This window comes from Heptranchias perlo, chromosome 19, assembly GCF_035084215.1.
Source record: "Heptranchias perlo isolate sHepPer1 chromosome 19, sHepPer1.hap1, whole genome shotgun sequence".
NCBI lineage: Eukaryota > Metazoa > Chordata > Chondrichthyes > Hexanchiformes > Hexanchidae > Heptranchias > Heptranchias perlo.
In genome coordinates, this window is record NC_090343.1 from 28,041,646 (window position 1) to 28,064,169 (window position 22,524).

The 22,524-nt window shown below is 41.5% G+C and overlaps 1 protein-coding gene across 1 annotated transcript; it reads right to left on the bottom strand.

Moving 5' to 3' along the window:
• Positions 1 to 14,983: 14,983 nt before the first annotated feature.
• Positions 14,984 to 21,949, bottom strand: LOC137335273 (tumor necrosis factor receptor superfamily member 6B-like). The gene is made up of 4 exons (XM_068000564.1): positions 21,841 to 21,949; positions 19,324 to 19,711; positions 17,994 to 18,197; positions 14,984 to 17,010 (listed from the first exon to the last, which is right to left on the bottom strand). The coding sequence occupies exons 1-4, from the start codon at positions 21,850 to 21,852 to the stop codon at positions 16,724 to 16,726; spliced, it is 891 nt and encodes a 296-aa protein (XP_067856665.1). The 5' UTR covers positions 21,853 to 21,949; the 3' UTR covers positions 14,984 to 16,723.
• Between the last annotated feature and the right edge of the window lie 575 nt (positions 21,950 to 22,524).

Sequence of the window (22,524 nt, forward strand, 5' to 3'; positions counted from 1 at the left end):
GCAGCAGGGCTGAAATTAAACCCTCTGAAAGCACAGGTTGGACAATTGGAAGTCCATTACTTGGGCTATGTACTGGCACAGGGTACTAAACGCCTACCAGAAGATAGGAAATTGACCATTTTAAATTTACCCCGCCCACAGTACGTTAAGGAAGTTCAACAAGTTCTGGGACTATTTAACTACTGCCGCAATTTTATTCTGAACTATTCACGAATAGTAGCTCCAATATAAGATCTGACCAAAGGGGGGAGACCTTCCCTGACACAATTAAGGGAAGGCGAATGGACCCCACAGTGTGAGGAAGCTTTTATCCAGTTAAAACAAGCCCTCACGTTGGCACCCGCATTGGGATTGCCAGACACGAGGAAGACATTCCACGTGCATTGTCACAATCATGGGGGGCATTATACCGCGGTGGTAACACAGAACTACGGGGACAAGCAGAGACCAGTAGCATACTATTCCGCTAAAATAGGCCCAGTAGCGGCTGGCTTTAGCCACTGCCTGCAAACCCTTGATTGCTCAGCATAGGCAATCAGAATCAGTAAACCTATTACTATGATGGAGGAAGTAGTACTACATACACCCCACACCATCGTAGAGCTGCTAAATACAGGCAGACTGAAAACTCTCTCGGACGGGAGAAGGGCCAAATGGGAAGCAGTATTACTGCCCAAGGATAAATCCGTAAAAATAGTCAGGGACATTAAAACCAATCCGGCCGAGTGGGTGATTACTGAGGGAACAGACCACAGATGTGCGGATACGGAAGACAATGAAAATGTAGGGCGAATTGGGGAAGAACCAATGGAACAAGTAGATTTAACCCTGTATGTAGATGGGTCGAGGAGGGTAACTGATGGAGTACAGGGTGGGCAGTAGTAGATGGAGACGGGACGGTGGTCCGGAAAGGCAAATTGGCAGGTCACCTATCCGCACAAGTAGCAGAATTAGTAGCACTAGCAGAGGCACTAAAATATGCAGAAGGGAAACGGGTGAACATCTACACTGATAGTAGATACGCATTTGGGGTGGTACATGACTATGCGGAACCCTGGAGTAGGAGAGGGTACATTACGTCTGGAGGAAATACCATCCAGAATGAAGCAATAGTACGAACGTTAGTGGAGGCTGCCGAAGCGCCTACGGCAGCCTCCATAATTAAAATCAAAGCGCACCAGAAGATAACAAATAAGGAACAGCAGGGGAATGCATGGGCGGATGCGGCGGAACAGGAGGATGAGGAAATACCCCTATGTGATGAAGAAAAGTGCCAGTGCAATAAATGTCCAATGGCCACTTACACCCCCATAGATGAGGTTAATTTATACCAGCTGCACCAAGATACCTCTGAGGAAGAGAAAAGGGGGTGGAGAGCAAAGTGGGGTAAAGAGAGTTGTACAGATGGACTGTGGCATAACCATGGGAAGGTTATCACCCCCAGATGTATACAGGAGACCCTTTTGCGACTGTACCACGGGATCGACCACGCAAGTCCCAAAGCCATGCAGCACATGATAAAACGATGCTGGTGGTGGCAAGGACTGAATAATGCCATTGATAAACATTGCCACGACTGTATGCTGTGTGCACAGTGTAACCCAGGGGGAAGCATTAAAATAAAATTGCGCCATCAGCCACGACCAAAGGGACCATGGGAGAATCTGCAAATTGATTTTACAGGACCATTGACACAATCAAAGGGAAAGAAATATTGCCTGGTAATCATTGATCAGTTTACCAGGTGGGTAGAAGCCTTTGCTACCCGGGATTGTTCTGCAGGGACAGTAGCGCGGATCCTGGCGGAGGAGGTCATACCTAGATGGGGGGTACCCTTACAAATAGATTCCGACCAGGGGACGCACTTCACGGGCAAAATACTGAAGGATATATGCAAACTAATGGGAATTAAACAAAAATTCTACATACCATACCATCCGCAGAGTTCAGGCATGGTGGAACGCATGAACCGTACACTAAAACATGCTCTGGTTAAAGCGATACAAGAAACAGGGAAAGGATGGACGACCGTACTTCTCTTTATCCTAATGAAGTTAAGGGCCACACCGAACCGTACCACTGGGCTAACCCCGTACGAGCTCATGACTGGAAGAGCTATGCAGCTCCCAGCTGATGTAATTACAGGAGGGACAGAGGTTGGGCCTGTCAGGGAGAAAGTCCGGAAATATGTTCGACCCACGGCCTGCCCAAAGCAAACTCCAGGCCCTACCAGTGGACTGGTTATAACTCGCATTGAGAATGTAATGTATGATAACGTGCAACATGAGTTTGTACCGGTAGTACTAGATTTAACCGATACGGCCCTACCCACATGGCGTTCTAAGAAAACTCAACAATTCTATCAACACCTCTTAACTCAAGTGTTAAAACAAGGCGCGACATGGAATGGAGGTGGACATTGTAAGAGAGCTAGACAAATGTAAAAGGTCTGTGATAAACAATATAGCAACTGCCTTTAATACGGGTGCCTCAGTTGTTAACACCATTGATTTGGCAACATTAGATCAAAAGGTCAGAGATTTAGGGTCTTGCATTAAAGATATATTACAAAAAACAAATTAAAATACAGATAAGAAATTGTCTGAGGATCAAACACTGACCATACATTTGCAAAAGATAGCTACAGTGCTAGAAACACATGCTCAAACCATTAATAAGTTAATAAAAGAGGAATATAACATCTCAGCAGGCGGCTGCTAATGACATCTGCAGTACAAATGGTAACTGGATTGTGGAACAGACACGAGAGAACCTAGCCCAGATACAGGCAGGGGAAGTGCCCTTATGGATAACAAATCAACAACTGAGGGTGAACTTGGCCCGTGGGCATGATGGAAGTGGTACCTCCAAACGGCTGTTAGCAAACAAGAACATAACCCCTTGCCAATTCAGGACAATGGTGCGGGTGTACCCCATTCAAGTGGAGTGTAAACCTGACGGAGGAGGGCTCCTAGGGTCGGTATTAGTAATACTGGTGATGGCACCCGAAGCCCAGGGACGAGAGGCGTACCAAGTACAGAATATTGGGGTAGTGAAGGACGGAATGCACATATCCCATCACAATATGTTACCATATGCTGTAAAGATTAAAGGGAATTTGGCTGGAACAAAATTGGAGGGATGTGTTACTAGACATGCTATCACTGTATGTCCACACAGTATTGAACACAGCCCAGAAGCACAGTGTGGGTTTAACAATACTGGTACCAATCAGGATATTAACTGTACCATGGAGGCCCTAGGGGCGGATCTAAAACCCACTCAAGTGGTATATGCCGGAAAGGGCGAATACTGTGTTACAACTAATTTGAAAACTTTTAAATATGCCAATCTAACTTGTGATATTTTAAGTCCAGAGTTCTGCTTCATTCCTGAAGTCCCGGTTCGGATTGGACACGAGGAACTGGTAGAGATACACTGGCATAACCTCACCACCGTACAAGTTTCTGAGGATATCAAAAAGGACTTAAAAGAATATCAGGACACATTTGGGTATCCGATACCCCTGTTGCCTGAATACTTGAAAGCATTGCGAATGGAGATACGCCTCTCCCAGAAGGTTTATTATAACCTACAACAGAACAATAAAAACATTAAACATGACATTGACCAAATTAAAGTCACCACTTGGTGGGATGACCTTTGGAATTGGGGACTGAATATACAGATCCATCCTTGGATTAGATTAATTTCACATGTATTAGTTGTAGTGCAGTTGTAGTGCTACTCCCGGTAACATTCAGATGTGTTCTTAGTTAAAATCACAGAGACACTGGGGACATTCTCACCCAGGCTCTGTTTTACTGCCTTGGCCAAACCCACTGGGGTAAGGTGCATGTAAAAGGGGAGACAATCATAGTTTGATAGGATTATCAGATGCTCTGCCTCTCTTCCACCCGGACTGGTGGCCACCACGAAGGGAACCTGGTTAAGATGAGGTATAGCATCTTGAATATGTAAATATCCAGGGGATGCCTAGGTGCTTACAAGAGGGCAACACTGAGCGGGGCATACCTATGGGCAACCATGGGTGACGGATAAAGGTTGGCTATCTTGGGCCTAGCCAAGAGCCAAAAGGGGGGATATTGTAGGGATAAAATTTGGATTAAGGGATATAAAGGGGTGGGCCCCAATTCGCCGGTATAAAATGGTCTGAAAGGTACCATTCAGTCTTGTTAGGCTGGAAACAAATCACGAAGCACCATGGGATACTTGACTATGTTAGCCCTTTTCAAACTAACACAGATAGGTTTAGCTGACCAAGGACATTCCTAGCTTTACTTAAGGAATGTTTAGAAGGGGTCTGTTCCTGAGAAGAAATAAGAGTACAAAGGCGTATTGATGAAACATCTGCTGATGGAGTCAGTTGGCTATATAATTCAATAGAGCTTTGTAGTCAGGCAGGCCTTGTTCCTGCTGAAGATACCTCCCTATAGTGATAACAAGGGTAAGAGATAGCTCAAGAATGCGAAGTAAGAGTGAAGCCTCTGCAGCCTATCAGCTTCTCACAGGGGTTCAAAGGGCAGGCCTAGTAGCTGATTGATTAACCCTATAAACCAATGATGTATCAATATTACCATGTATACACCCCCATTAGTAATTAGTGGGTGTTGTCTAATAAACTGTATAAACTAAGTTGTATTGCCACTTTTCCTTTGAGAACGAGGTCTCCAGCTGGGGTGGCTGAGATTGTTCTCTCCTGTGCACTCGTAATAAACTATTGATCTGGGTAACACCTGAGTCTGTTAGTTCTGTTTTACCTTCCAGATCTTCCTCGCTTACAAAGGCCAACATACCATTTGCCTTCCTAACTGCTTGCTGCACCTGCATGTTTGCTTTCAGTGACTGGTGTACAAGGACACCCAGGTCCCTTTGTACATTAACATTTCCCAATCTATCACCATTTAAATAATACTCTGCCTTTCTCTTTTTCCTTCCGAAGTGGATAACTTCACATTTATCCACATTATACTGCATCTGCCATGTATTTGGCCACTCACTCAACTTGTCTAAATCGCCTTGAAGCCTCTTTGCATCCTCCTCACAACTCACGATCCCACCTAGTTTTGTGTCGTCAGCAAACTTGGAAATATTATATTTGCTTCCTTCATCCAAATCATTGATATATATTGTGAATAGCTGGGGCCCAAGCACTGATCCCTGCGGTACCTCACTAGTCACCACCTGCCACCCCGAAAAAGACCCATTTATTCCTACTCTCTGTTTCCTGTCTGTTAATCAATTTTCAATCAGTGTATCACCACCAATCCCATGTGCTTTAATTTTGCGCCCTAACCGCTTTTGTGGAACTTTATCAAAGGCCTTCTGAAAATCCAAATAAACCACATCCACTGGTTCTCCCTTATCTATTCTACCAGCTACATCCTCAAAAAACTGCAGTAGGTTTGTCAAACATGATTTACCTTTCATTAATCCATGTTGACTTTGTCTAATCCCATTGATATTTTCTAAGTGTCCTGTTATCACATCCTTTAAAATAGACTCTAGCATTTTCCCTACTACTGATGTTAGGCTAACCAATCTGTAGTTCCCTGTTTTCTCTCCCTCCTTTTTTAAATAGTGGGGGTACATTTGCCACCCTCCAATCTGCAGGAACTGTTCCATAATCTATAGAATTTTGGAAGATGACAACTAATGCATCCACTATTTCCATGGCTACTTCTTTTAGTACTATGGGATGCAGATTATCAGGCCTTGGTGATTTATTGACTTTCAGTCCCATTAATTTCTCCAGCACTATTTTTTTATTAATACTAATTTCCTTTAATTCCTCCTCCTCAATAGTCCCTTGGTTCCGTAGCATTTCTGGGAAGTTATTTGTGTCGTCTTCTGTGAAGACAGAACTAAAGTATTTGTTTAATTGCTCTGCCATTTCCTTGTACCTCATTATAAATTCTTCCGTTTCTGACTGTAAGGGACCTACCTTTGTCTTCACTAATCTTTTTCTTTTTACATACTTGTAGAAGCTTTTACAGTCCACTTTTATGTTCCTTGCAAGTTTACTCTCATACTCTATTTTTCCCCTCTTAATTAATCTCTTGGTCCTTTTTTGCTGAATTCTAAACTGCTCCCAATCTTTAGGCTTGCTACTTTTTCTGGCAACTTTATATGACTCCTCTTTGGATCTAATACTATCCTTAATTTCTTTTGTTAGCCATGGTTGGGCTGCTTTTCCTTTTGTGTTTTTGTGCCGGAAAGGAATGTATAATTGTTGCAATTCATGCATTCGTTCCTTAAATGTTAGCCATTGCCTATCTACTGTCGTGCCTTTTAATGAAGTTTCCCGATCTATCCTAGCCAACTCACTCCTCATACCTTCGTAGATTCCTTTGTTTAGATTTAGGACCCTAGTTTCGGAGTGGACTACTTCAATTTCTATCTTAATGAAGAATTCTATCATGTTATGGTCACTCTTCCCTAAAGGACCCCGCACAACAAGATTATTAATTAACCCCTTCTCATTGCACAATACCCAATTTAGGATAGCCTGTCCCCTGGTTGGCTCCTCAACATACTGGTCTAAAAAATCATCTCGTACACACTCCAGGAATTCATCCTCCACAGTATTATTGCTAATTTGGTTTGGCCAGTCTATATGTAGATTAAAGTCACCCATGATTACTGTAGTACCCATGTAACATGCATCTCTAATTTCCTGTTTGATGCTGTCCCCTACATTACCACTACTTTTTGGAGGCCTATAGACAACTCCCACCAATGTTTTCTGCCCCTTGGTGCTTCTTAACTCCACTGATTCTCCATCTTGATTTTCTGAGCCAATATCCTTTCTCACTATTGCTCTGATTTCATCCTTTACTAACAACGCCACCCCACCTCCTTTTCTTTTTTGCCTGTCCTTCCTAAATATTGAATACCCTTGGATATTCAACTCCCAGCCTTGGTCATGACTCTGTAATTGCAATTATATCATATCCGTTTACATCTATTTGCGCTGTTAATTTGTCTACCACCAGCATCTATTCACGAATGCTTCGTGCATTCAGATACAGTGCCTCTAGGTTTGTCTTTTTAACATTTTTTTTTACTATGACCCTATTTGTTTTATATTTGTTTTATATGCTTTCTATGTTAATGTGCGTGGTGTTAGAGCTTATAGAATATTAATATATTACACTGGTGCTTTAATGTACTTTATTTAGCTTTTATCACTGTTATTTATAAAAACTTACCGACAACTACACCACCTTTAGAATTATTAACTAGATATTAATTAAGTTAAAATGCACTATATTTATGGCATGAGCTTGGTGTACAATATTTCTAATCATTCTGATGTGGCAAAAATATTCTAGATTCCCTAAGTTGTTCAATGTCTGTGAATGATATTTTCCTTGGTGAAATTAAAATAAGGATAAATCAACATTCATCTGATTTGCCTATCTTCCTTTTAAAAAATATTAAGGAAGTAGCATGCCGTGCTGTGTTACCATAGTCATGAGAAAGCACCTAAAACTCCCTGAAAGCTGCATTACTCATTTGACACACAGCATATACATCAAAGAAATACCCTGTTGTTGTCACTCACGTGGTAGCCTCTATGTTTTTCAATATTCAGAATTGTTTTGTCTTGGAATATATGTCAAAACATATTATACATGTCTAGTAAATGGAATCATAAATACCCATCTGTAAATACCCATTGAAACCCATGGAATAAATGGAGCAGTGGTAGCCTGGATATGAAATTGGCTAAGTGACAGGAAACAGAGAATAGTGGTGAACAGTTGTTTCTCGGACTGGAGGAAGGTATACAGTGGTGTTCCCCAGGGGTCGGTACTGGGCTGCTGCTTTTTTTTGATATATATTAATGACTTGGACTTGGGTGTACAGGGCACAATTTCAAAATTTGTAGATGACACAAAACTTGGAAGTGTAGTAAACAGTGAGGAAGATAGTAATAGACTTCAAGAGGACATAGACAGGTTGGGTGGACACATGGCAGATGAAATTTAATGCAGAGAAGTACGAGGTGATACATTTTGGCAGGAAGAACGAGGAGAGGCACTATAAACTAAATGGTACAATTCTAAAGGGGGTGCAGGAACAGAGAGACCTGTGGGTATATGTGCACAAATCTTTGAAGGTGGCAGGGCAGGTTGAGAAAGCGGTTAAAAAAGCATACAGGATCCTGGGCTTTATAAATAGAGGCATAGAGTTCAAAAGCAAGGAAATTATGTTGAACCTTTATAAAACACTGATTCGGCCACAACTGGAGTATTGTGACCAATTCTGGGCACCGCACTTTGGGAAGGATGTGAAGGCCTTAGAGAGGGTGCAAAAAAGATTTACTAGAATGGTTCCAGAGATGAGAGAATTCAGTCATGTGGTTAGACTGGAGAAGCTGGGGGTGTTCTCCTTAGAGATGAGATTTGATAGAAGTGTTCAAAATCATGACTGGTTTAAATAAAGTAAATAAAGAGAAACTGTTCGCATTGGCGGAAGGGCCGAGAACCAGAAGACACAGGTGATTGTGTGATTAAGGTGATTAGCAAAAGAACCAAAGGTGACATGAGGGAAAACTTTTTTACGCAGCGGGTAGTTATGATCTGGAATGCATTGCCTGAAAGGATGGTGGATGCAGATTCAATTGTGGCTTTCAAAAAGGAAGTGGATAAATATTTGAAGGGAAAAATTTGCAGGGCTACGGGAAAAGAGAGGGGGAATGGAACTAACTGGATTGCTCTTACAAAGAGCCGGCTCTGGCTTGAAGGGCCAAATGGCCTCCTTCCGTGCTGTAACAATTCTATGATTCGATTCTATCTGTGAAATAATATATAACAATGATGCAGATGAGGTTAGGAACTTGCTGAAGGAAACTACTACAGCAAACCTTTGTCTTACTATTCTGCCATACTTTAAGGACATAAGAAATAGGAGCAGGAGTAGGCCATACGGCATCTCGAGCCTGCTCTGCCATTCAATAAGATCATGGCTGATCTTAGACCTCAACTTCACCTTCCAGCCCGATCCCCATATCCCTTGATTCCCTTAGAGTCCAAAAATCTATCGATCTCGGCCTTGAATATACTCAATGACTGAGCATCCACAGCCTCTGGGATAGAGAATTCCAAAAGTTCACAACCCTCTGAGTGAAGAAATTCCTCCTCATCTCAGTCCTAAATAGCCGACCCCTTATCCTGAGACTATGCCCCCTAGTTCTAGACTCTTCAGCCAGGGGAACAAGCCTCTCAGCATCTACCCTGTCAAGCCCTCTAAGAATTTTATACATTTCAATGCGATCACCTCTCGTTCTTCTAAACTCCAGAGAGTATAGATCCATTTTACTCAATCTATCCTCATAGGACAACCCTCTCGTACCAGGAATCAATCTGGTGAACCTTCATTGCTCCACCTCTAAGGCAAGTATATTGTTCCTTAGATAAGGAGACCAGAAGTGTACACTGTACTCCAGATGTGGTCTCACCAAAGCCCTGTACAATTGTAGCAAGACTTCCTTCCAACCCCTTTGCAATAAAGACCAACATTTCATTTGCCTTCCTAAATGCTTGCTGTACCTGCATGTTAACTTTCTGAGTTATGTGTACAAGGACACCCAAATCTCTCTGAACACCAACATTTAATAGATTCTCACCATTTAAAAAATATTCTGTTTTTCGATTCTTCCTACCAAAGTGAATAACCTCACATTTCCTCACATTATACTCCATCTGCCACCTTCTTGCCCACTTATTTCACCTGTCTATATCCCTTTGCAGAAATTTTGTGTCCTCCTCACAGCTTGCTTTCCCACCTAGCTTTCCCACCTAGCTTTGTATCATCAGCAAACTTGGATACAATACACTCGGTCCCCTCATCTAAGTCATTAATCTAGATTGTAAATAGCTGAGGCACAAGCACTGATCCTTGTGGCAATCCACTAGTTACAGCCTGCTAACCTGAAAATGACCCGTTTATCCCTACTCTCCGTTTTCTGTCCATTAACCAATCCTCTATCCATGCTAACATATTACCCCCAACCCCATGAGCCCTTATCTTGTGTAACAACCTTTTGTGTGGCACCTTATCAAATGCCTTTTGAAAATGCAAATATACGACATCCTCTGGCTCTCCTTTATCTATATTGCTAGTTACAGCCTCAAAAAACTCTAATAGATTTGTCAAACATGATTTCCCTTTCATAAAACCACATTGACTCTGCCTAATCATTTTATGATATTCTAAGTGCCCTGTTATCACTTCCTTAATAATGGATTCCAGCATTTTCCCGACGACTGATGTCAGGCTAACTGGCCTGTAGTTCCCTCTTTTCTCTCTCCCTCCTTCCTTGAATAGCAGTGTTACATTTGCAACCTTCCAATCCATGGGGACCGTTCTAGAATCTAGGGAATTTTGAAAGATCACAACGAACGCATCCACTATCTCTGCAGCCACCTCTTTTAGATCCCTAGGATGTAGACCATCAGGTCCTGTGGATTTGTTGGCTTTTAGTCCCATTAATTTCTCCAGTACTTTTTCTTTACTAATGATAATTACTTTAAGCTCCCATTATTTCTGATATGTTTTTTGTGTCTTCTACTGTGATGACAGATACAAAATATTTGTTTAACCTCACTGCCATTTCCTTATTCCCCATTATAATTTCTCCTGTCTCAGCCTCTAAGGGACCCACGTTTACTTTCGCTGCTCTCTTCCTTTTCACATAGTTGCAGAAGCTCTTGCAATCTGTTTTCATATTTCTTGCTAGTTGACTCTGATATTCTATTTTCTCCCTCTATCAATTTTTTGGTCGTCCTTTGCTGATTTCTAAAACTCCCCCAATCCTCAGGCTTACTACTCTTCTTGGCAACATTATAAACCTCTTCTTTTAATCTAATACTATCTTTAACTTTTTTAGTTAGCCACGGGTGGATCACTTTTCCCGTGGAGTTTTTATTTCTCAATGGAATGTATATTTGTTGAAATGTATATTTTGAAGCTGTTTGTAATATGGGACATTGTAGAAAGACGGCTGTTCTTCCAAAGTTAAAGTTTTCTTCTGTGGGTGTGGGGTGGGGGGAGGGGGGGAGGGGGGGGGTGGGGGGGGTTGCGGTTGGGGGATCTGCTTCCCAATTTATTTATGTGGTAAGTAGCAAGAAGATGGCTTGACAATTTTTCATAGCTAAAGTAGAGATGTTGTTAATGTTAAAGTTCTCAGTGTATTTTGTCTGCTGCACTTCTGAAATAATCACAAAAGATTCTTTAATTGTTTGATGATGCACCAAAATGTATCTATAAATTATTTCTGATAGTGAAACTCTCCAATCGTTCAGCTGATTAAGATAGCAAATAGTAAGCCATACAAATCAGAAAGGTTCCAGGTCTGTGCTGAGTTAGACTATCTCAGCCAGAGTGGCTGTAGGGGTGCTATAATTGATCTCTAAGCCTCTCCGCCTCTCTACCTCTCTCTCCTCCTTTAAGACGTTCCTTAAAACCTACCACTTCGACCAAGCTTTTGGTTACCTGTCCTAATATCTCCTTATGTGGCTCGGTGTCAAATTTTGTTTGATGACACTCCTGTGAAGCGCCTTAGGACCTTTTACTTCATTAAAGGTGCTATATAAATGCAAGTTGTTGTTGTTGTTGGTCAAAGAGGTAGGTTTTAAGGAGCATCTTAAAGAAGAGAGATGTAGAGAAGCAGACAGGCATAGGCAGCTGAAGGTACGGCCTCCAATGGTGGGGCAATGAAAATCGGGGATGCGCAAGAGGCCAGAATTGGAGGAGCGTAGTGATCTTGGAGGGTTGTACGGCTGGAGGAGGTTACAGAGATGGGGAGGGGCAAGGCTATGGAGGGATTTGAACACAAGGATGAGAATTTTAAATTTGAGACGTTCCCGGACCCCAAGCCAATGAAGGTTAACGAGCACAGCTCGTGATGGGTGAATGGGACTTGGTGCGAGTTAAGATGTGCGCAGCAAAGTTTTGGATAAGCTGAACTTTATGGATGGTGGTGGATGGGAGGCCAACCAGGAGAGCATTGGAATAATGTGACATGTTCAGTGGTCATGTCACTGTATAAAGGTAGATGGAAGTAGGACCAGCTTTGCATATATGTAAGGATTATGTTCCAGTATAAATTAAAAGCTAAAACAAGTTCAATCTTAAAATGACTGACCGACAACAGTTGATCTGGTTATCAAAGATGCTCTTTATTCTTGTCATTCAGGCTGGTTTGATGTGCTAATTGAGTCAAGACAACCTCATTTCAGAAGTGTGATCACCACCATTCTGTGCATCATTCAATTTGGAACAGTGATTGTTAATGAGACAATTAAGTAATCAAGATAGTGTAGACCAAATGTGTATTTTATGGCTGCATTAAATTCAGTGTGAACTCCAGGCAAAAAAAAAGACAAAATAGGATTTTAGGATTTTGGCAAGGGTAATGAAAGAGACTGAACTATGAAGAAGTGGGGGGGGGGGGGGGGTGGTCGCGCAGGGGGATTGGTGGTGGTGAGAATGCACACTTCAAGGGACTGGACTGAAGGTTCGTGTTGGGGTGAGAAAAAGATCTGTGGTGGAAGAGACTTTTTGGGGTAAATTTTAACCCCAAAGAACGGGTGGTTGGGGGCAGGTGGGCAGTATAATACTCTGTTTTTCGAGTAAGAAAACAGAAAGCTATATAACCTAGTCATCAGTTAATGTTATTAATGCAACAATCAACTGAAAAAAATATAAAAAGTTCACCAGCTAATCCCCTATATTACAAATGTAAGGAGTCTTACAACACCAGGTTATAGTCCAACAGCTTTATTTGAAATCACAAGCTTTCAGAGGCTTCCTCCTTCACCTGACGAAGGAGATAATCTCCGAAAGCTTGTGATTTCAAATAAAGCTGTTGGACTATAACCTGTTGTTGTAAGACTCCTTACATTTGTCCACCCCAGTCCATCACCGGCATCTCCACATCATGCCTATATTACAACGCTGAATACACAAGAAGAAATAATTCATTGGCAGTGAAGCGCTTTGAATGTCCTGAGGTTATGATTAGGCACTATAAAAATGCAAGTTCTTTCCTCTAACTAGTTAATCCGCCTTTAGAAACCAGGAATAGAATTAGATGGATTGCTCCTGAGGAATTTCCTCTTCATATTCGCAGGAGTTACGATGGTAACAGAAAATCCTCCCAGGACCTCTACTGCTATCCTTTAATCATCTTAAATTGATTACTTAAAGAATGTTGATTGATACGCTGAGAAATGTAAAATACAGTAAAATACAATAAAAAGACACATGGAACACAACAGAAATGTAAGCTGAAAAATGAAACACAAATTAGTTCATCAATTTATTTGATGGAAAGATATGATTCTGTGAAGCCAGAACAGTAATAGACTGAACCAATGAGCAACATTTTAATTTGCACTGATACTTTTTTTTATATTCGTTCATGGGATGTGGGCGTCGCTGGCGAGGCCAGCATTTATTGCCCATCCCTAATTGCCCTTGAGAAGGTGGTGGTGAGCTGCCTTCTTGAACCGCTGCAGTCCATGTGGCGAAGGTTCTCCCACGTGCTGTTAGGGAGTTCCAGGATTTTGACCCAGTGACGACGAAGGAACGGCGATATATTTCCAAGTCGGGATGGTGTGTGACTTGGAGGGGAACGTGCAGGTGGTGTTGTTCCCATGTACCTGCTGCTCTTGTCCTTCTAGATGGTAGAGGTCACGGGTTTGGGAGGTGCTGTCGAAGAAGCCTTGGCGAGTTGCTGCAGTGCATCCTATGGATGGTACACACTGCAGCCACTGTATGCCGGTGGCGAAGGGAGTGAATGTTTAGGGTGGTGGATGGAGTGCCAATCAAGCGGGCTGCTTTGTCCTGGATGGTGTCGAGCTTCTTGAGTGTTGTTGGAGCTGAACTCATCCAGGCAAGTGGAGAGTATTCCATCACACTCCTGACTTGTGCCTTGTAGATGGTGGAAAGGCTTTGAGGAGTCAGGAGGTGAGTCACTCGCCACAATATTTATATGGCTGGTCCAGTTAAGTTTCTGGTCAATGGTGACCCCCAGGATGTTGATGGTGGGGGATTTGGCGATGGTAATGCCATTGAATGTCAACGGGAGGTGGTTAGACTCTCTCTTGTTGGAGATGGTCATTGCCTGGCACTTGTCTGGTGCAAATGTTACTTGCAACTTATGAGCCCAAGCCTGGATGTTGTCCAGGTCTTGCTGCATGCGGGCACGGACTGCTTCAATATTTGAGGGGTTGTGAATGGAACTGAACACCGTGCAATCATCGGCAAACACCCCCATTTCTGACCTTATGATGGAGGGAAGGTCATTGATGATGCAGCTGAAGATGGTTGGGCCTACGACATTGCCCTGAGGAACTCCTGCAGCAATGCCCTGGGGCTGAGATGAGTGGCCTCCAACAATCACTACCATCTTCCTTTGTGCTAGGCATGACTCCAGCCACTGGAGAGTTTTCCCCCTGATTCCCATTGACTTCAATTTTACTAGGGCTCCTTGGTGCCATACTCGGTCAAATGCTGCCTTGATGTCATGGGCAGTTACTCTCACCTCACCTTTGGAATTCAGCTTTTTTGTCCATGTTTTGACCAAGGCTGTAATGAGGTCTGGAGCCGAGTGGTCCTGGCGGAACCCAAACTGAGCATCGGTGAGCAGGTTATTGGTAAGTACCACTTGATAGCACTGTCAACGACACCGTCTATCACTTTGCTGATGATGGGGCGGTAATTGGCCGGATTGGATTTGTCCTGCTTTTTAAGGATAGGTCATACCTGGGCAATTTTCCACATTGTCGGGTAGATGCCAGTGTTGTAGCTGTACTGGAACAGCTTGGCTATTGCTATTCCCACTCTTATACATATTTCACGTAAATTTTAAAAACCTTTGCCTTTACATGTTAAAAAAGTGGATAGAAAAATAAATATCAGATTGTTATTCAGCAAATCTTGCACCACATTGAGCTTTATGACTGTTTTAATGCACAACACTGTGGCAGACATGATACACATCGGTACATACAAAAATGGGCAGTTCAGTAGTATGCTTTTCAGAAATGTCAAGTGTTGCATCGATTGTTTCAACAATGAAACAGTATTTTAGTCATAGTTTATTAACAATCCTATTTTGTACAAATAACAACAACAACATGCATTTATATAGTCTTTAACATAGTAAAAGGTCCAAAATGTGCTACACAGGACCGTAATCTGACAAAAATTAACACCGAGCCAAAGAAGGAGACATTAGGACAGGTGACGAAAAGCTTGGTCAATGAGGTAGGTTTTGAGGAGCGTCTTAAAGAAGAGGTTTAGGGAAGGAATTCCAGAGTTAAGGGTCTGAACTTCAGAAGGCATGGGCATCAATGGTGGCGTGAACGAAATATGGGAAATGTACAAGAGGCCAGAATTGGAGGGATGCAGAGTTCGTGGAGGGTTGTAGAGCTGGAGGAGATTACAGCTGGAGGGGTGAGGTCAAGGAGGAATTTGACTACATGAATGAGAATTTTAAAATCGAGGTATTGGTGGACCGGAAGCCAAAGTGGATCAGCGAGCACCGGGGTGATGGGTGAACAGGACTTGGTGTGAATTAAGATACAGGCAGCAGAGTTTTGGATGAGCTTAAGTTTATGGAGGGTGGAAGATGGGAGGCTGGCCAGTAGAGCATTGGAACAGAGAGTCTGGAGCTAACAAAAGCTTTGATGAGAGTTTCAGCAGCAGATGGGCCAAGGTAGGGGGTGGAGACAAGCAATATTATGGAGGTGGAGGTAGGTGATCTTGGTGATGGAGAGGATATGAGGTTGGAAGCTCAGCTCAGACACATTTTAGCAGGGATCACAGGATAGTTCAACGGAATGTTGGCTTTTATTGCTAGGGGGATAGAATATAAAAACAGGGAGGTATTGCTGCAGTTATATAAGGTATTGGTGAGACCGCACCTGGAATACTGCATACAGTTTTGGTCTCCATACTTAAGAAAAGACATACTTGCTCTCGAGGCAGTACAAAGAAGGTTCACTCGGTTAATCCCGGGGATGAGGGGGCGGACATATGAGGAGAGGTTGAGTAGATTGGGACTCTACTCATTGGAGTTCGGAAGAATGAGAGGCGATCTTATTGAAACATATAAGATTGTGAAGGGGCTTGATCGGGTGGATGCGGTAAGGATGTTCCCAAGGATGGGTGAAACTAGAACTAGGGGGCATAATCTTAGAATAAGGGGCTGCTCTTTCAAAACTGAGATGAGGAGAAACTTCTTCACTCAGAGGGTAGTAGGTCTGTGGAATTTGCTGCCCCAGGAAGCTGTGGAAGCTACATCATTAAATAAATTTAAAACGGAAGTCAACAGTTTCCTAGAAGTAAAGGGGATTAGGGGTTATGGGGAGCGGGCAGGAAATTGGACATGAATTTAGATTTGAGGTTAGGATCAGATCAGCCATGATCTTATTAAATGGCGGAGCAGGCTCGAGGGGCCGATTGGCCTACTCCTGCTCCTATTTCTTATGTTAGCAATCAGGAGTGGGAAGCCAGGCTAATTTTTCCCCCTTTCCCAGTGCACAGGTGCTGAGGTCAATTGTAGCACAAACCATAGATCTAACCTGGAGGCTTCTTGACTGTATGGTTTAGTAATACTGTGCATTCACTAGGCCACTGGGGACACTCAGCGTGAATTAGTAAATTTAAGAGCTTAGCTGCCACTTCACATAAAACGTTCTCGTACATTTTTTATAACATTCTCCAACTTTGCTTTTTTAAGTATATACAGGATTTTTTCTAGTAAGTTGTCGTCTTTGGTACTTTCTTTCCATTTCAGTAGAATGCGATGTAACGTTTCATGGATCATATGTTTGTATTGTGCTCTCATTTGTTTACAAAGTTTCTTTCCCTCCTCAATCTGAAGTAAATTAAGAAATCTCTTCAGCTTCCTATGTGGGGTCTTCTGATATGCCACGAATTGAATAATTGCTTCATCACAGACAGAAGCAGCTGTCGAAAGAAAGAAAATTAAAATGTAACATTTCATTAGATGGGCTACATTGGTGCTTAGCTTTCTGTTAAAGGTTGTGAATATAGCTGTTGAGATATTTACAGTCACAATAAGCCTTTTTCTGATCTTGTTTTCCTTCTTTGCAAAATGCAATGGAAGTTCAAATCAGGTCTTGATTGAATCTTGCACTAAGTTTCATAAACTGAAGGCTTATGTGGGAGAACAGTTACTACTAATGTAATGCATCATAGGAACATAGGAACAGGACTAGGCCATTCAGCCCCTCCTGCCTGCTCCACCATTTGATAAGATCATGGCTGATCTGTGATCTAACTCCATATACCTGCCTTTAGCCCATATCCCTTAATACCTTTGGTTGCCAAAAAGCTATCTATCTCAGATTTAAATTTAACAATTGAGCTAGCATCATATATGAATTGTGAAATAATTCTCATGTTAAATGGCTAAAGTAAATTTCGGAGATAGAGTTTTATTTATTAATACTGTCTTTTGGCAGGGTGGGGGGGGGAAAGAGGCATATTTCTCCACTCACTAATCCCCCTGAACCCAGGTGCTCATTAATCTAGATTTTATGATCTGCATTATTTTAATGGCAGCAGATTTAAGCACATTTAAAATAAACCAGCATTAAAATAACGCTGATCAAGAAATGCAGCTGTCCAAGACATCTGGGTGGCCGGACTGTTACGAGCTGCAAGCTCTGTAAGCTGACCAGCAGGAAAAGTGCAAAAATGACCCAATGGAGAACACCCAACACAGTTTCCCCTCCCACACAGGGAGGCATATGGAGACCGTTTGGAGTTTTCCTGCAGCTTTATTCTCACAAAGCATCTTCTGAAGAACAGAATCATGCAGTAAAGCACCCCAGTAAGATTAGTGTTTAGGCAGGGAACTAAATTCTTGACGACAATTGGGTATTTAGGGGTGCTAATGCAATATTTAACTAAAGTAGGTTACACACCCGAATCATTCACAAAAGTTCCACCTCCACTATTTTTCTTGCAGGGAGTACACAGGGCGTCGTGATATCGATCACCTGGGACATTGACCTCTAAGCCTTCTTCAGTGCAGTTTGTGTGTGCAAAACAAGGTTCTGAACTAGAGCTTCTGGGAGAAAAATGTCCCTTGGTACACTGTTCACAATTTGTATCACTGTATGGAGTTCCTGGAAAACACAAAGTTCACAGATTCTGTTAAAACTCAGGGTAAATACCCACTTATATCTTTACAAATTTACAGATATAATGCAGCATGCAGTATATTTTGCAGTAAGTGGATTTCAGACTATTTTACTGTGTCAGAGTGACAAGAGATAACAAAACTGTGGTCTGTGATAAATATGGGAACCTCATTAGTTGTAACATAATGTTACAACTAAACAAAAAAGACATGTGGTGCACTTGTTTGAGTCTAATACCCCATTTACCAATCCATTAAAAATGACTAAACCCTTTCACATAAAATAAACTTTATATCAGAGTTTGAATTGATAGGCAAACTCAACTTTAAAAAAAGTACCTTTAATTAAGTGATTATCACAACAGATCCTTCTAACTACTTCATCAGTGGTATTAATCCTTCTATTCGGACATCCAGGAAGGGTTCCACAGCAGCAACAAGAGTATTTTGGAAGGTTATCTATTGGGACAGTCTAAGGCTTTCTAGTTACTCTAGTTGGCTAACAGGTTCATTTTGGGATTCCAAACCTCTACCATCAAATGATGTGTTGGTTTTAACCCTTTATGTTGTCTTCATTAGACTTTTTAATTTAACAAGCATTTTCTTTCGCTTATCCAATGCATGCTAAATACAATGGCCCAGAATCCACTGACCATGGCTGTGTTGGGTATTAACTTGGTCACTGTCAGCATAGCCATCTATTCTGGTTATACTTTGAACTGCGCTTTCAATCAATGTTGTCAGTTTTCTGTAATTTTTTTAAACAATGATATTTTGCCCTCTTATTTAGAAACTCAGTGAATTACAACTTGTGTAGCTAGGTGTAATTATTCTATCAGGTGGGCTCTGAAATTCTGATGTGTTCACACAAACACAGATAAGCACCAAATGTTTTTTTAAAATAATTTTAAGAAACAATTCCTCATAAGTATAAATAATCACTCATTCTAATGGAAAACAATTATAGTTCTGTCAATTTCTATAGTAAACTATACTTCTTATGGAATAGACATTTTTTGCAGAAAAATAAAAGGATCATAATTCCTGAAAACAAACAAATCAAGACAACAGATGGATAGTGTAAGTTATAATAGTGGAAATATTATACTTACCCATTTTAATGACACCAACACCATGAGGGCAGCTGGAGTGTTTCAGGCAGAATTCAAACTCTAAATAATAGCCAGCTTTGCATTCACACACTCTGTTATGAGTAGAATTACACTGGTGCTTTTCATACTGCTGAGCTCCACAGAAGACGTTACAGTAGCGACATTTCTGAAGGTAGTTCCAGTACTGAGTATAATGCAAGTCTGGGCAGGGATTGCATATTGTCGGGTGGACACTAGTGCAGTGTTCTTTCACAAAAGTCCCAGATGGACACTGCTCACATGTCACCATTTGACCAGTTATAACATCTCTTCTTTGGTAAGTAGGCGTGGCTTTGACCGGCTCAAACAAACTTGAAACATTTGCTATCAGCGCAATACTGATGATGTACTGGAGAGGAAATTATAACCAAAAAGAAAGAGAATTAGATGTGGTGCAAACAGCCCATCGTTACCATTCAAGACATCACATCAGAAAGAATTCTACACAAAATGTTCATTCCAGGTGCCTGTAACTAGAAATGATAAAGCATAAAAATGCACTAACAAGGGCTAACTCAAACAAACAATGACAAGAGTACAGATAGTTCCCTTAATAATCATTAGGATTGAAGCACAATTCAGTATTATGCATTTGCTCTTTTAAAAAGTGATCAAAGGATCACTGTCCAGTTTTGAACAAGGCAGTCAGTGTTCTTTGAGTAACATGTCTGTAAATTTCTAAAAAGCTAGAAAGAATACTACTTTTTCAGTTATTTCTGCATCTCATGATGGAGAGGCATTAATTAAAGTAAATAATGTGTTTGTCTACAAAACATTAGAGTCTACGTTTCAGAAGTAATTAATTGCTTGAGGATGTGAAAGGTGCTATATAAATGCAAGCTCTTTCTTTCCTTTACTGAATGAATTTTCACTATCAGAAAAGCAAATCTCAGAACGCCCTGTCCAGTTTTATGCTTATCAATAATTGTCAACCCAATGTGATCAGAGCTGCCCTGTTCTTCCGCTCCAGCAGTATATTTGTGTCAACCCTCAGAGAGCTGTTCTGAACAACATAATGCAGGATAATCCAAGCTTTTGTCTGTGAGCTGCATAGTTGGTGCCATGAGCGTTAGGGGCTACACAGGCACGATTGGCTGAATGGCCTCCTTCTGTGCTGTATGATTCTATGAAACAAAGTTTAAATCAATGTTCCTATCAATTTATATATCTCAAGTTGTTGATACTAACAGATCTTGTTGTTCTGAGTTAAGATCTCTTCACCAATGAGACAGTGCAAAAGACTACCTTGCCTAAACCTCAGAGCCCGCAAAATTCAAAGTACAAGCCTGCAAATAAGACCAAATAGGACTGGGTTGCATGGGCTTCAGAAGCTAGGTAGCTAGGGCTCGGCCTACAGAATGGGCACTCCAGACATAACTGCATGCATACAGAAGAGGGAATTAGCAGTTACCTACTTTAACCCAACTGTAGGCCTCACTCTGTTTCAAAGGCAGCATGCAGTACAGGGGCAGGTACAGAGGGGGAGAGTTTCCACTAGATTGCCCTGGTTTTATCAGCGCAATCTGCTCAAACCAACGTAAAAGATTGAAGGAAATCACAGAAAATCAAGCGCATGTTACGTCAAGCGTAAATTGAGTTTCCGTGATATTTTGCGCTGGTTCAAAAATCATCGAGCCTGAAACCGGCCCCACCCACAAAATTGGTCATGTCCCCAAATCGAAATAATGAAGATGGCGAGTTTCCGCCATTTGGGGCCGTTCGAGGGGGGTCTTCAAATTAAGCTCGTTTTCTTAAGCGCACAGACACTAGTAGGCACGTTTTAAATGTTTTTACATATTTAATTTACTAAGAAACTGACTAGTGCACAGCAATGAAAGTAGTCAGTGGTTCAGTACAGTTTTTTTAAAGTCATTTTCAGTGATTTAAAATTAGGTTACTCACAGGTGGAGGACTAGACACTTATTAAAAATGCATATTTTTTGTGATAAACCCATTTTCAGCTGTATTAACAAAATTGCACCAGGTTACCACTCTTAAATACATCAATGAATATTTTTTATTAAAAAAGAAACAATTATGCTCCATTAAGCTGCCAGATTGTGCAGACCCATGAAAGATTTTATGTTTGTGATTATGCAAATACATTTTAGCAGAAACTTGAACTGTGACCTAACTGGCACAATTTCAAGGGTAAATTGTGCCCAATTACTGATAGCGCCCAAAGTGCAACCTCTACCTCATCTGTCACCCACAGAATCCAGAGACTGCATAGAATAGGATACCAGCAAATAGGTTGAGGAGGCACAACTACATAGAATCTTACAGTGCAGGAGATCACATTGCAGCAAATCTCATACAGAGCTGTCCACTTAGAAATACACTTTTTGAAATTATGAAATAAGGTCAAGATTCCTTAAAATTATGTTAAAAACCTAAAAATTAACGAGCAACGAAATTGAACTTTAACAATGTAGGTTCTTTAATAATGAAAACTATTTAACCAGTTCATCTGCTTACCTTGAACACCATGATGAATTTCCTCTGAACTGGACTGATCTGCTGGGGATCCCTCTATCACAGGACCATTTTATGAGCGGAGTTTGCGTAGGAGGGGGAATGAATCATGAATCACTCTTACAGGACTGAAGAATGAGCACGTTTTTACAATAACTATGCTCATTACGCGTCTAAGGAAGAAGGAAGTGTGGTGCACGATGACGGACAAAAGTGGAATTTCCCAGTTTCTCCCGGGAAGAAATCGTTTTTTTATGGGAATTGGTATCCTTCAAAGTTTCTTAGATATCAAAACGGTTCGGGGTTTGAATGGTTGAACGGTCGAGATTGAGTCGGTGGTTTCTGTGGGTGAGTACGGTTCGTGTACTCACCCACTTGTATTAAATGTAAAGGTTTGGAAATAACGTCACTTTAAGGGGCGGTGGCAGTTGTTTTATAAATTCCATTTTTAATTTTATTTTTGTCTCAGTTGAACAAATATTGTTGCCTCTGAGTCAGCTATTTTGGATTCAAGTCCCAGTCCAGTGTTTTACATTGTTGAAGGTGTGGTCTTCTGTTAAACCTGGCCTACTAATGTTAAAAAAATCCATGGCACTATTTAAAGAACAGGGAAGTTGACCTGGTGTCTTGGCCAACATTCCTTTTTCAACCAACACATCAAAAACTTCTCATTCATTTAACTCCTCA

Bases quoted from the DNA above. Each gene is read 5' to 3' on its own strand.
- LOC137335273 (XM_068000564.1), bottom strand. The intron at 18,198-19,323 runs GTAAGTATAATA...TGTGTTTTCCAG, and splicing joins TGTTGGTGTCATTAAAATGG to GAACTCCATACAGTGATACA. The intron at 17,011-17,993 runs GTGTGTAACCTA...TTCTTTCGACAG, and splicing joins AACTTTTGTGAATGATTCGG to CTGCTTCTGTCTGTGATGAA.